The 14098-nt window shown below is 42.6% G+C and overlaps 1 protein-coding gene across 2 annotated transcripts in view; it reads left to right on the forward strand.

Moving 5' to 3' along the window:
* SH3GL2 (SH3 domain containing GRB2 like 2, endophilin A1) overlaps positions 1-14098 on the forward strand; it is a 107504-nt gene that overhangs the window by 71061 nt on the left and 22345 nt on the right. For both annotated transcript variants that reach the window (XM_044427917.1, XM_044427918.1), the window contains exon 2: positions 9797-9865. In XM_044427917.1, the coding sequence (XP_044283852.1) occupies positions 9797-9865 (69 nt within the window). The remainder of the gene's footprint in view (positions 1-9796; positions 9866-14098) is intronic.

The following is a 14098-nucleotide window of genomic DNA, read 5'->3' on the forward strand; positions in this document are numbered from 1 at the left end:
CAAGAAAATCAACCCTCCTTTGCAACATCAAGTTGCTTCCTAGATATAGATAGTAGATCTCAGTTATATAAACGGAACAAGACAGCGGTGTTCTCACAACGAGCCCAGATATTATTACGACAGTAACTCAGCCTGATCGGGGTCTTCTTGTAACTGCTGTGTTTCCAGCCAAGGTTACCTCATCCCCATCATCCGCTGTCTGCCAGCATTTTGGAACTTCTAGAAAAAGTGTCAGCTTATTTATTTATTTAAAACTTTTTTGGACCGTCCCTTACCAGAGTCTCGGGATGGTTTAACGGTAAGACAAAAGATAGAATAAAACACAGCTTCTCCTCCTGCACTTAAAAATTCCACTGTAGGAAACGTCTGCATTGGCACACACACCCACTTCCTATGCACACCCTCTGGAATAGCCCCTTTACCTTTCTCTGAGGCTGCTGCAGTCTTGAAGATGCAGCCAACACAGCTCTTCCTATGCTGGGGTGAAAGGCAGAGGAAGAGGTTATGAGCACAGATCACCAGCTCTGAAGTCAGAGCAATTTTAGATCTGGAAATTAATCCTTTTTATTAATTATGGATCAACAACTAAGCTGGGACATAGCTGACACCTAACACTAATCAGATGGCTCCTGACTGATAAAATGGCTCCCATTTATGCTGGGAGGAGATGCAAAGAGCAGAGAATTTAAATTCCTATGTGGTAGCTGCATCCTGACATAAAACTAATTTATCCACAAGTATCAGAATAATTTGTGAAAGTTCAACAAGATATAGAGCACTGGAATTTATTCTGGGCCTTTTACTGATGCTTTGTCCCAAAGGCTTCCTTTAGCAATTCAGGGCACAGTCCTATCAGAAAAAGTCCTGCAACTGGGTTAAAACTGGACTTGTATGGATTAAAGAATTTTAATCCATACAAGTCCATAATCCATAATTTTAATCCATAAAGATATTACTTGCATTGCTTTTGGCAAAACACTGGATGTCACAAAAGGGATTCACATATTTGGCAAATCAGCTGAAAAGCGAAGAGGTTAAAGCAGATGACTTTGGGACAAAAGATGTGTTCATGTACATGTTTACCATTTATTATGTTTGCAAACAAAGAACTTTCCATTCCCAATCTAAATCTGGTTTAATGCTCTCCCAGTTAGCTTGACTCTACTGATATATTTGCGCTATCCCTGCAGCATTTCCACAAGTTATAAAACTCAGCTATTTTCATTTTCCTTCTCTGGCTTGAGAGTGTTGCTTGCCTTGTTTTCGTACCAGCTACATTTTTGGTGGAAATTGCAATGGAAATAACATTTTAAAAGAGTAATACATAAAAAGATCCCAATTTGTGGTATGCTTTATAGTTCCAGAGGGTGAGCCGCTCTTATCCCCATATTCCAGTTAGGCAGCTCAAGCTGAGAAATGTTCTATGCCTGAATTGTTTATTTGATATTTTATTTGTATTCTGTCCAATAAAAAACAATTATCAGAGCAGCTCATACAATAGAAGTTGATTGGACAGCCTCTGTAGTGGTTTATTGTTGAGGAAAATGCTCCCCTGTACAGGAAGTGGTAATAGATGGAATTAAATTTCACTGGATATCCATGTCCAGTGGGTAAGTTTTAACCTGTCAGCCAGAGGGCGATGGAAGCTAAAGCCAGCTTGCTGAGCAAAAACTTGGCAGAGAGAAAGAAAATGCTGTTCCCAAGGTCTTTGGAAAAGCAATTCTACCTGTGCTTCCAGGATCATAATAAAACAGCTTTGTTACCTTAAAATGTTTCTGGTGTTGTCATTTTTAACCATTGCTGACCTGACATTGTGTTTTGCAGATCATTCACTGAATTAGCAAGACTGATTCCTTCCTTCGTAGCATTTCTATATTGCCCAACAGCCAAAACTATTGTACATACGAGCAAGAACTTTGTCATGTAACTGACAATGCAACCACAATGTTATCCCAAGAGCTGGTGTGCTTTTAGGATACGCAGCAGGGATTGTGTTGGTGGTGGATCCAGCCCTGTGCAAAGCAGCTGGGCATTTTCTTTGCCACGGCTCCTTCATCCTCCCACGCCTGTGCTGCCTCCTCACCCTCTGTGGACGTGCAGCATTCGATGCAAAGCAAGAGCACTGCAGCAGAGACTCTGCAGTGATGGCCTGGCAAAACAGAGGAACACACAGCAGTACCTCCGATGCCAAGCAAGGTCCCAGCTCCCACTCGTGCATTCGGCTCTTGCGCCTAACTAGCAGGGAAGTAAATCCTAGACCGCTCAGCCTTGAACTGCTGCACAGGCAGCCGCAAGGAAGCTGCTTTTTCTAAGGGATGTGAGATTATCCACAAATAAATTGAATCAGACACTGATTCCAAACAATATGAACAAGATCAGAGCACGTATATCAGCACTGACTAAACACTGGTATTTATGCTGTCAGAAGTGTTCCTACAGCATCAATGCACCAGATCTTTTACCAATCGCTGTAGCTGAGTGTTTTTCTAAAGGTCTTACAGTTGAGCAACTCTGTTTTCCAAATCAAAACTGGACGTGCACTGCATCTAATTTCTGAATAGGTGGATTTTAGTGCTGAAAAAGTGACAATTAGCTGCTTCAGAAGACGGCCCCCACCCAATACCACATGTCCCTGCAGGTGCCTCTCTTCCAAAAGATTCCTCTGAGTCCAGATTCTCAGGTAGAATTTTCTTGTCTCCAAGGAAGGCCAGGTGACAGCAATGTCTAGGGCCGGCCCTACCATTAGGCAAAGTGAGATGCCTGCTTCAGGCAGCAGATGCTGAGGGGAAGCCCCTTCAGTTCTCTTCTGCTATGGACAGACCTGCTGCTTGGATGCAGTGGACAGTACTGCCCTGTTGCCAGCTTCACCTGCCAGTCCAGGTGCCCTCTCTAGATGGAGTGGGGAAGGTGAACCTTCCTATCCTTCACATCAAGCAGCAGAATGTCTCTGGCTAGTCCGGGCAGTGATGGGGGTAGCTCTTTTTCAGAAGGTTTGCATAGCGTGAGGCCAGTTTCAGCAATATCGTCGTCATCAGCACTGTTTTTATTATTTCTTTCCTTTCTATACCACCCATTAGCTGAAGCACTCTGGGTGGCTTACAGCAGTCCATAAAAATAATACAATACATGTCTGAATGATACCTAGAAGTGGAACACTGAAAACAACAGTGCTTCTTCATCTGGAAGAGTTTTTGTGGTTGTTTTCCTTAGACCTCGAGAACAGCCTGATTTCTTGCTTTCTTGGGGTGAGGGGAGCATTCTGATTTGTCCATTGCAGAGATGCATTAAATTCGTCCTGCTTGGAGGTCACCCACTGTGGACGATTGCTCAGGGCTCATAGGGGTGTTTTATTTAATTGTCTTATTGGAAATATTTTGTGAATCACACCTGTAGGTTAAAAAGATGGAAAGAACCCAATTATCAGTGTGCGATATTGGATTTTCATGTGGAAGTTGATAACCCATTGCCCAGTTCCTTGCATTTTGCATTGAATGGCAAAGTTTTATGAAGAATGCCACAGGCCTGGCCTGTGCCATTTTTCTTGAAAGTAAATACCAGAGAGGCCAGCTGGATTTACTCACAACTAACTGCACATGCTCTTGCACCCTGCATCGTATTTTCTGAAAAGGCATTGAGGGTGATACTTTGCTTGTTTCTTTTCCCCTCCTGTAAATTCCCACGAGGTTCATCCATTATAGTGTTTACTATGCATTTTGCTGGCATCCTTCTTGGGTAAGGAGCCTCTGGTTCTTGAGATATTGGTGGACTGCAGTCTCCTACAGTGGAAATGGAGATTGTCATATTCTAACAGCTTCCAACAGCTCCTGGGAGGTCATCTGTCCTACTGAGCACTTCACCTGGTATGTCTTTTTCCTTTGAAAAGCTGCATGGGTGAGAACAAAAGGATTCAAGGGCAGTTTGCTAGCTTCTCGGTTACTTTTGTTCCTTAGTGAAGTGCCTTTACAGCCATTCTGTTTATGGGCCTTACAATGAGTGATAGTTTGTGCTTATAAATATCTAAGTCATGCTGCTTTAAAAGTGCTTTTTAAAGTATATTTTACTAACAATTTTAATTGTCCCTCAATGAGGAATGGTTTGAGCTGCATAATTAATCACCCATATAGTATTTAAGAAGTTCACAACATGGTGTATCTGCTGCTGTGCCATTTAAAAAAAAATAATTCAAATTGACCTTTATTTATTTATTTATTTATTTATTTATTAGATTGACCTCAAGTTATCTCTAAAGTTTATTAAGGCTGCATCTACAGCAAGATTAACTCAGTGTCAAGCACCTACATTTGTTTATGCAAAGATTATATTGTTGTTAATGTCAGTTAATGGGTATTTGAAAACTCTGCATTTGGTTCTTTCTTCCACCAGTTGTACTCTCCACAGTTTTCCATAGCTTACCCTTATTTGGGGAATTGCCAGCATTTTTTTTATTTGGAAGCAACCAAAATTTGTCCTGCTGCTAACAAGAATCTAAATCAGCCTTCCCCAACCTGGTGGCCTTAAGAGGTATTTAGACCACAACTCCCAGAATTCCCTTCCAGCAGGATCATTGACTGGGATTTCTGGGTGTTGTACTGCAAACGTGCTTGGAAGCCATGAGGGGGAGAGGCTGGTCTAAACAAAGTCTTGCTATCCCTTGCATCTCAGCTCCTCATGGGGACCAAGCTCTCTCTCTCTCGCTCTGTGTGCATGTGTGTGCATGTTGAATATCTTTCAATCAGCCACGCACAGCTTCCAGCCCATGGGCCCAATCTGGAGATGTTGAGGAAGGGATCATCCAGAAACCAAGAAACCAATGTGGAGATCCCGGGCCGTGCAGCTGGAATGCCTGGTTCGGAAGGCTCCTTGGGTTTTCTGACATGTGTGGGGTCTGTTGGCATGTCTCACTCTCCTTGCCCCATTCCAGATCTGGGCTCAACCTTGGCAGCATATCACCTCTAGGTTCTTCTGCCAACCATGGAGCATGACCCATGGTGCCTGTCTCCAGCCCTTCAAAGCAAAAAGACGTATCAGCCTTAGAGGTTGCAGCTGAACATACAGGTGGTGTCTGTAGACACTGGTGCATTTTATCAGCTGTCTCGGGTCACAACTCCAGCAGAAAAAAAATGTAATGCAATATAAAGCCAATATTACAAAAGCATTACAGCACTGAAAATAGTTCATACAGTAATAAATAGTTAGAAGCATTAGAAAAAAAATCAGTGGTGGTGGTGGTGGTGAGGATGATGCTTTTGATCATAAGCTTTTGGAGGCAATGAGCTGTCTTTGCTTACCTTGTGCTGAAAAGTGGCATGCAGCTTGTCACCCTTTTTGCTGTCTAATCTAGAAGGATAGAGAGCTGGGTAGGTACCTGCAACTCTCCAGGTATTTTGGCCTACGGTTCCCCACAGTCCTCGTATTTGGCTAATTTGTTGATAGATCAGTCAGACACATTTGAGAAATCTGTCTTTGAACAGGTGAGGGAATCGAGGGATTGTCAAGCGTGCTCCTTGTACCGAGTGGATCACGCTGATTTTTCTGGCCGTGCACCAAGATCACTTACCACCTCTTGGTCTTTGGATTCTTCTTTTCCAAGGTTCTTTCTGCTGCTCCCTTGGAAGTCTTGCCTGCCATTAGAAGTTCTGCCTGGCTTGTTCTTTTTGGGTATTAATCAGTTCTTATAAAGTATCCTAATTTATCATACCTGTAGAGTATATTTTTTCCTGATGACCAAACAGCAAGGGTCAGTTACTAAGTATTGTATACAAGAAACATAAGAGGGTCAAAAATGTAAAAAAAAAACTTCTGCCAAGGTCAGAATGTGTAAAAATAAGCCTGGGAGCAGATGTTCTATTGTTATTGTTGTGTTGTTTTATTTATCAGATTTGTTTGAGAACCACCTATTATCATCACACTCTCTGGGTGGCCATTGAAATAAAATTGCCAATAAAAAACATTAGGTAAAATAATACAGTTAAAATATCATAGTAAAATAAAATAAGATAAAATCACAGTGTACATAATTAAGTAAAAATAAAAATACAAATTAATATATTTAAACCAGTGCAACTGGTCTAAAAAGTCTTAAGTAGTCCCATAGGTGAGCCGAAAAGGGAAGGTCTTTGTTAGGCACTTAAAACTCAACAAACTAGGCGCCTGGCAAATCTCAGAAGGTAGAGCATTGCATAATTGTGTTGCCACTACAGAAAAGGCTGTCCTCCTTGCAGCCTTCCCCACCACCCCATCTTCCCCATCACAGGGGGAGGGATGCATAGGAGGGCCTCTGTTGATGCTCTTAAGCAATGGGCAGGAATATACGGAATAAGGCACTCCTTGACATCAGATGGCCTACGAGGTGATGTGGGTCAAGCTAAGCATGTACAAAATGTAACTGACCATTCCCTGCTGATGATGTTTCCCCATTTATGTATACATTGATTTATTGCATTTGTATAGCCAGAAGACTCTCTTGGCAGCTCACAGTGCAATCCTAACAATAATACAGGTAAAAATAGATGACAATAACAGTGAAAAACCATAAAACAGAGTACAATAAAATGCTATATAAATACTTACAACAGGAGGATAAACACAGAATAATCAATAAGACAAAAAACCCCCCAATAAACCAGCAGCAAGACCAATAGACCAATAACAACAGATACTAAATTAAAAAGTCTTACATTGGCACCAAACTTAAGGTAAAGTGGGAGTTCCAGAGGTGAGGTGTGACAACAGAGGGGACCCTTGTCCTTGCCAATTCAACCTCACTTCATTGGGGTGGGGTCACAAAGGAGGGCTTCCATTGATGAGCTGAGTGGTCTGGTGGGGATATACGGAAACAGGTGTTCCTTCAGATATCCCGGCCCCAAGCTGTTTAGGGCTTTATATGTTAGTGTGAGCACTTTGAATTGGCCCAGGTAACAACACAGCCAATGCAATTGGTGAAGAACCAGCGTAATACATCCTCTAAGGCTGGTCCTTTTTAGTAATCACGCTCCTCTGCTTTGGATTAATTAAAGTTCCTGTACCATCTTCAAAGGCAGCCCCACATAGGGCACATTAATCTAGGCAAGAGGTAACCAGCCCTTTTTGAACCAGAGAGGTGCTCTTCCTTTTTGATAGGTGTGCCCTGCTTTTCTTGGATATTTCCTACTAAGATGTTTTCTGCTCCTAATCATTACAAAAAGCTAAGCATATAAATTGGTTGTGCATGTTGACTGTGGCAGCTGGTCCCGACTGGAGGTGGGCTTCTCTGTATTGTTAGTGAGTAACTACAATAAGGGGGGGTTTTAATATAAAACGGGCAAACTTGCTGGTGTTGCCCATCTCTGTCATGATCAGACGATGAACAAGGGGGACCTTTTGGTCATAGAATCATAGAACATGATTAGGTTTCACCTGCAGTACTATGTCCAGTTTTGGGCACCATAGTTTAAGAAAGAGGCAGAGAAGCTGGGAAGGGTTCAGAAGAGGGCAATGAGGATGATCCAGGCACTGGAAACAAAGCCCCTTGAGGAGAGATTGAGACAACACGGTATGCTCAGCCTTTAGAAGAGATGACTGAAGGGAGACTCTTCAGACTATCCAAGATGCAACTGGACAGCCATCTAAGATGAATGGGCAGGGGACTGGACCTTTTGTCTGCTGGTCCCTTCCAACTCCGCTATTCTATTAGTTTATGACTTAAGTCATGTGAAGTCTTTTAAAAAGTGATGCATCAAAAATACGAGAATGGAGTCACACATTTATTTCTCCCAGCCCTTCACAAATGTGCAGACCCACCTGCTCTGCATAGTCTGGAGAAGAATTACAGTTATCTTACAATTTTCCTTGTAAGTTCCTTACTCACTTCAGTACCTCCCTTGGTAGTGAACACAAAAGCAATCAGGAAAAGCACTGAAGTGGAGCAGGAAATGTAGCACAATTTCGTGTTTTGTTTTGTTCTGTTTGTTCTGTGGGCACTTGTGAAGGACAAGGAAAAGACGGTGAATACACAATATTCTTGCTGTAAGTACACCTATACTTGTACAGTAATTATAGATGCACACCCCAAAAGCTCCACCTTATTTAGAGTCACATTTAGACTCACACATTTAGGCCATATTTAGAGTCTAGGATCCAGGGAAGCACCAAAGTGAGGCAGGAAACTGACAAGGACGTTTGACAGTTCAAGATGCAAAACAGTGATGAAGTTCACTCAGGGTTTCAACATGTGCAGAGGAGGTTTTGATCTGTATTGTTGACAAAAATAAATAGGAGATAGGCAAATTTGCACAGTTTGGATGTGAGAGGCTGCACCACCACAATAATCCATTTGATACCTGCTAGAGAGGGTTGGAGAACTAAGGGAGAAGCAAGCCATGGCAAACCATAGAGTGCCAAATTCTGTCAGGAGTAACATGGGTCAGAGAATGAACCACCAACAGCTTATTTTCATTGTGCCTTGTTTTGTGCTCCTGATACAGAGATGTGATCGAGAATGGACACTGTTGTGTGATAGCATGCACGTGTGTTTACATGCATATATGAGTTGTATACTATAATACAGAGGGCCATTACGAAAATGATTTATTTATTGCATAATCTATACTGCCCAATAGCCAAAGCTGTTGCTCTTCTTTTCTGTCATAATTCTCAAGATGGCATGCATTAGCTTCCCAGGCAGTCTCCCATCCAGGGATGGACCAAGCTCAGCTCTGTTAGCTTTAACAACATAACTGCATCATGCCCTTTCTAGCTATACTGTAAATACCTCTGTCAAGGTTTTGTAATCTCATAGCCCATAGAAACAACAGTGCTATTCTACTCTGAGCTGTCTCTCATTCTGGGACAGCTTGGTAAGCTCTATCATCTTTCCAAGTGGTAATGAGGATGTTGCCATTTTGTTACAAATATATAGAAAATATGTGACAAAATAGTAATCTGTGTCCATGCATACTCAAAAAAGTTGATTTTTAAAAAAACTTTGAAAGTTTTCCTTTCTTTTCTTAGTGGTTCTAATTAGCTAGTGGAGGATGTACATAGATTATAAACTGATTGTGTAATTGTGAGAAATCAATTTGTTAATAGTGAATAAGCAGGGCTATTAAAATTGTAGATGGTCAAATTCAAAGCAAAATTTCAAATGTCAAATTACAACACTTGTTTCAGGGAAATAAGTAGGATAGGAGTGCTTAAAATAAAAATAAAAATCAGAAAGCACTGGTAGTATGATCATGCCCATCTCAGTGGAAGAGTTAAGAGCATAAGTATCTCCTAGAGAAAACAGTGTAGCTTAGCAGCTGTTGGCTTTGGCTGGACTGTGCCCTTTATCATGTGAAACTCTCTCGATGCCAGGGGTATTCGGAAGCTATGAAATATGCCTACGCCGTTATTTATTTATTTAGGAGACTTCTATGCCGCCCCATTCGCCGAAGCCTCGGGGTGGCTCACAACCATAAATAAACTTCAAAATAGAATAATATAAATTAACAATATAAATTAAGTCACCCTGGCCAAAGAATAAAATGAATAAATAATATTAACAATTAAAATAACATTTGAATAAAAAGGTCTTCACCTGGCACTGAAAAACAAATAACAATGGCGCCAGGCGGACCTCTCTGGGGAGAGTATTCCATAGATGGGGCTCCACCACAGAGAAAGCCCTCCTCCTTATGTATGAGGACAATCACTGTCACTGTGCCCATATCGTCATCAAGGAAAACCATTTTGTACTGCGAACTAAGCTTTGTAGTAAAACTTCTTCTAGTCTATCAACTTCACCTGGACTTACCATGTTGCTTTTCTCCTCCTACAGAAAGTGAGTGAGAAGGTTGGTGGAGCAGAAGGAACCAAGCTAGATGATGACTTCAAAGAAATGGAAAGAGTAAGTTTGACCATAATTGCTATTCTACTCTTTTCTTATGATAGCATTACTTAATTACCTAGTTTGTTTTTGACCAAGAAGAACAAGTGGCCAAATCCCAATTCAATCAAGGTAGGCCGGGCACCGAGACCTATACTTGGTGATACTTACATTTTGGGGCATTGCCCAGCAAACATTACCATGTCATTGAAAAATCTTGCTAGAAGCTGCATTTAGAAGTGCTTACTGGCAGTGCTACTGGCAACAGTTCCACTTCACTGAGTGGCTGTGAGCAAAAGTTCTTCTATGGAATGAATTGCCACCCACATGCCTCTGCGTCGCATGAGCTCGAGCCTATTCAAAGAGAAGCTTGAATCACCTGGATGGATACAAATGTCCATTTTTGCTTCAATGTAAAATGGTTCTAAATAATTCCCTTGCCACTAGAAACAGAAGAGCAAGCCGGTACGGTGATGCTGCCATTAAAATCTTCTGGTACATACTTTTTACGGTTGCTGCAGAACACATGCAGGTGAGAGCATCTGAAGGGCCACGGCTTCTAGCATTCCTCACCTTTGGCTACACTGGATGGTACTGATGGAGTTCTATTGCAAAACATGTGGTGGGGAGGCAGAGGTTGCCCACTGCTGCAAAAGCAAGTGAGGTTTGGTAAGGTTTCTTTATCAACATGTTTTGCGCTGAAGATCTCAGGAAGCGGAAACTACCCACAGTGACAATGACCTATCTAGCTTCAATTAGATCAGTAACCTGAAAACCCTTTGATCGATTTTTGGACCACGCTCCTGAGTGGGAAGCAGAGTTTTTTCCACAAATGATTTACTTTCAAGGACTTCCAAAAGACATCTTTCAGGACAGGGAATGCTTTTTGTAAACAGGGCCTATTGGGTTATAGGTGTGCGTCATCTGAAAACAGAGCCTCCTTTTCACATGCAAATGCATGCAGATTGATTCAGTTAAGGTTGCAACTTAATTGCATCCTGGAAATAAACCCCAAAGAATACAGTGAGACTTACTTCTAACTAGACATCGTGGGATTGCACAGCTTGTCAGTAAGAATGCAGTTCCATTGCCCTTGTATCTATGAATAAATAATATGCAGATGACACGAAATTGGGTGGAATAGCTAATACCCTGGGTAATAGAAACAGAATTCAAAGCGATCGTGATTGTCTGGCACACTGGGCTGAAAGCAACAGGAAGAAATTCAACAGGGACAAATGCCATTTTCTGCACCTGAGAACAGGAAAGCAAATACACAGTTATAATATGGGGGATAATTGGCTCAATAATGCTACAAGTGAAAAGGTTCTTTGAATTGTGGATCACAAGCTGCATATGTGCCAACAATGCGATGTGGCTGCTAAAAAAGCGAATGTTCTTTTGGGTTGCATTAACAGAAGTCTAGTTCCAAATCATGTGAGGAACTGGTTCCTGCCATTCGGCCCCAGTTAGGCCTCATCTGGTGCATTGTAGCCAGTTCTGGGCACCCCACTTCAAGAAGGATGTAGACAAGCTGGAGACAGTTCATAGAAGAATGACAAGGATGACCAGGGATGGAGACCTAAGTCCTAAGGGGAGAGATTGAAAGAACTGGGCATGTTTAGCTTGGAGAAGAAAAGACTGAGGGGAGATAAGATAGCTTTTCAAATACGTGAATGGCTTTCGCACAGAGCAAAGCCAGACTCTCTTCCTATTCGTGCCAGAGTTCAGAACATTGAATAATGAGCCCAAGTTACAGGAACCCAGATTCCAACTGGACACCAGGAGATCTTCCTGTTAGGGTTCACTCCCTAGAACCAAATACTCAGCAAGGTCATGAGCTTTCCCCACACTGGAGACCTTCAAGAGGTAGCTGGACATCCAGGGATGCTTTAACTTGGAGTCCTGCACTTGGTAGGAGGTTGGACACCATGGCCTGATAGGCCCCTTCCAAGTCTGCTATTCTATGAATTCACTGAGACTTGCTTGGCATAGGGTTGCCCTGCAAAACCCCCACTGTTAACTTACCTAGATGACTTTAATCGGGTGTCAGAACTAATTACAATAAAGTACTAAACATGCTTCAGGAAAAGACAGATATGTCAGTTATATCCTGTGTCTTATGACTGCCACATTGGAGAGGTGCTCTTGCTTCCACCTCCTCATCTGCTATTCAAAGGAATAAAGGGATCTAAAAAGTAAATGCTGATGTCCTGATCTGTATGAGAGGACCACACAGGTGTCCTTGCCAGCCTGAGGACGCCTCTTGATACGCATCTCAGTCACCACACTGATCTGGATGTTCTTTTGAAGAGATCGGGGCTGCCTGACTGTGTGCAAGAGGACCAGGTCTTACAAAAATGGTCTTCTGTGACTACGTCGGGACCCAAGCACAAATTTCCACAGTTCCAGCAACACAAACTGATCTATCAACTCCCATGAATATTTGCTAATCTCTTTGTGAGCTCTTTGAACCCACATGCATTGGAGGAATGGAGAGAATTGAATGATAACCAAAAAGCTGCAGCATGGGCATGAATGAGCTTGACCGTAGGTTCATTCTTCTGTCTTTTTTTTTGGAGTCTGTATATGCTGGTTTAAAAATCAGGGGGCTGTCAAGTATTCTCACAATGAAAGGAGATGATTATTAGGTGTCAACAGCTGTGCCACAAGTCTGAGGGGTGAGGACAAGGAAAGGTGAAGAAAAAGCTTCATGGCAATGTTCCAGAATGGCCAGGTGCCTTGCAGAGGTGACACAGAGGGCCTCCCACGGATCAAGGGGGAGGATACGAACTCTTCCTAAATACAGGCCTGCTTCTTTTTAGTGATCACCAGTGGTGGAATGGAGCGCCTCTACCTTGTGATGGAGAGCTTGGAGAGCTCCAGCACCCGGAATTTTTCCTTTCTAGACTTTCAAACTACATTCAGTTGAACACTACCTTTCTCCACATGGGGAAACAGGTGCGCCCAACTTTTTGGGCCAGGAGGCACATTTGGGCATCAAGGCCAAACGGGGCATGAAATGAAATGCGTTTGTGGTCAACGTGCACATTAAAACATTTTTTTTAAAAAAGCAACTATCAGAATAGCAGCAGGCAGGGAGAGACAATTGAGCGGATTTTCCTACCCTTCTGTGACCCTGATGAAAATCATTCATCTCGGCACCAGTTATTACCCCCCGCCCCCACCCCACAGCTGCTACCTGCATTTTTCCAAGCACAAACACTGAAGTTGCATCGAATGTCAGGTCCAGTTTGGCCCTCCATTCTACAGTCTTGTGTTTGGAAGTACCTTCAAAATGGTGCCTTGCCCTGCACAGGTGATAATCCATTGCACCTGGTGAGATTGTGGCATTTTACAGTTAGAGCCAGTTGATCCACTTTAAACAGAGAAGTAGCCTGGAAGAGAAGACTGCGTATTGGTTCTTCCTTGGTCTTTGCACAGCTGGGGTAGAACAGGGGTTAAGAGTGCAGAGCTGAGCTGGGTCTCAATTCAGCTGTGCATTCTCCTGGGTACCCTTGTCCCAGTCGCATTTATTTAGCTTAACCTACTTCACAGGACTGTTGTAAGAATAAAGGAGGGGGGGGGATATGCATCTAAGAAATAAATGAATGAATCCAATCCCGTTGTGTTTAAGAGAACATTGCCAGAATTTGACCAATGACTGATAGTTGAATTAAGGACCTCCAGTTCAGTGTTACTGGGACAGCTCTTTCTAGGTCTACCTCCACTGCTTTCATTGTTCTTGCCCTTCCATTTTATCTTGGTGCTTCGAGATCTCTTTTCGGCCAATGCTTCACTGTGCTAGGCATTTTAATGACACATAATAAGCTTTAATTACTCCTCATCCCCTCCCCCAAGAGCTTACTTTCCTCAGACAATGAAGCAGGTGGGTGAACAAATAGAAAGATGCCACCGAAAGGAGACTAATAACCCAAGTGGGTATCTGTGTAGACAGATCGATGCAGGTGTCATGAAAAGATCCAAACAGGGGTTTAGTTTATTAGGGGCAGGAGCCAAGCAAGTGTGTGAAGACTATTTGCTGGTTTCTGCCCAAGCTGTTAGCAATTCCACAGGTTCCATGCCAGAGGCTTGGAAGGATGGCAAGAGAGGGACTACAGCTGCCCACCAACCTACTGGTAGTGCATTTTTTAAAAATGGAGGGAAAGAGAAGTAGCAAATTGCTCCCTTGTCGTTCTCCTTTTTTTGTCCTATATGACAATGGCTGCTTTTCCCTACTCTTCCCCTTCCCAC

The sequence above is a fragment of the Varanus komodoensis genome, unplaced genomic scaffold (genome assembly GCF_004798865.1).
Source record: "Varanus komodoensis strain SLA01 unplaced genomic scaffold, ASM479886v1 scaffold19, whole genome shotgun sequence".
Taxonomy (NCBI): Eukaryota; Metazoa; Chordata; class Lepidosauria; order Squamata; family Varanidae; genus Varanus; species Varanus komodoensis.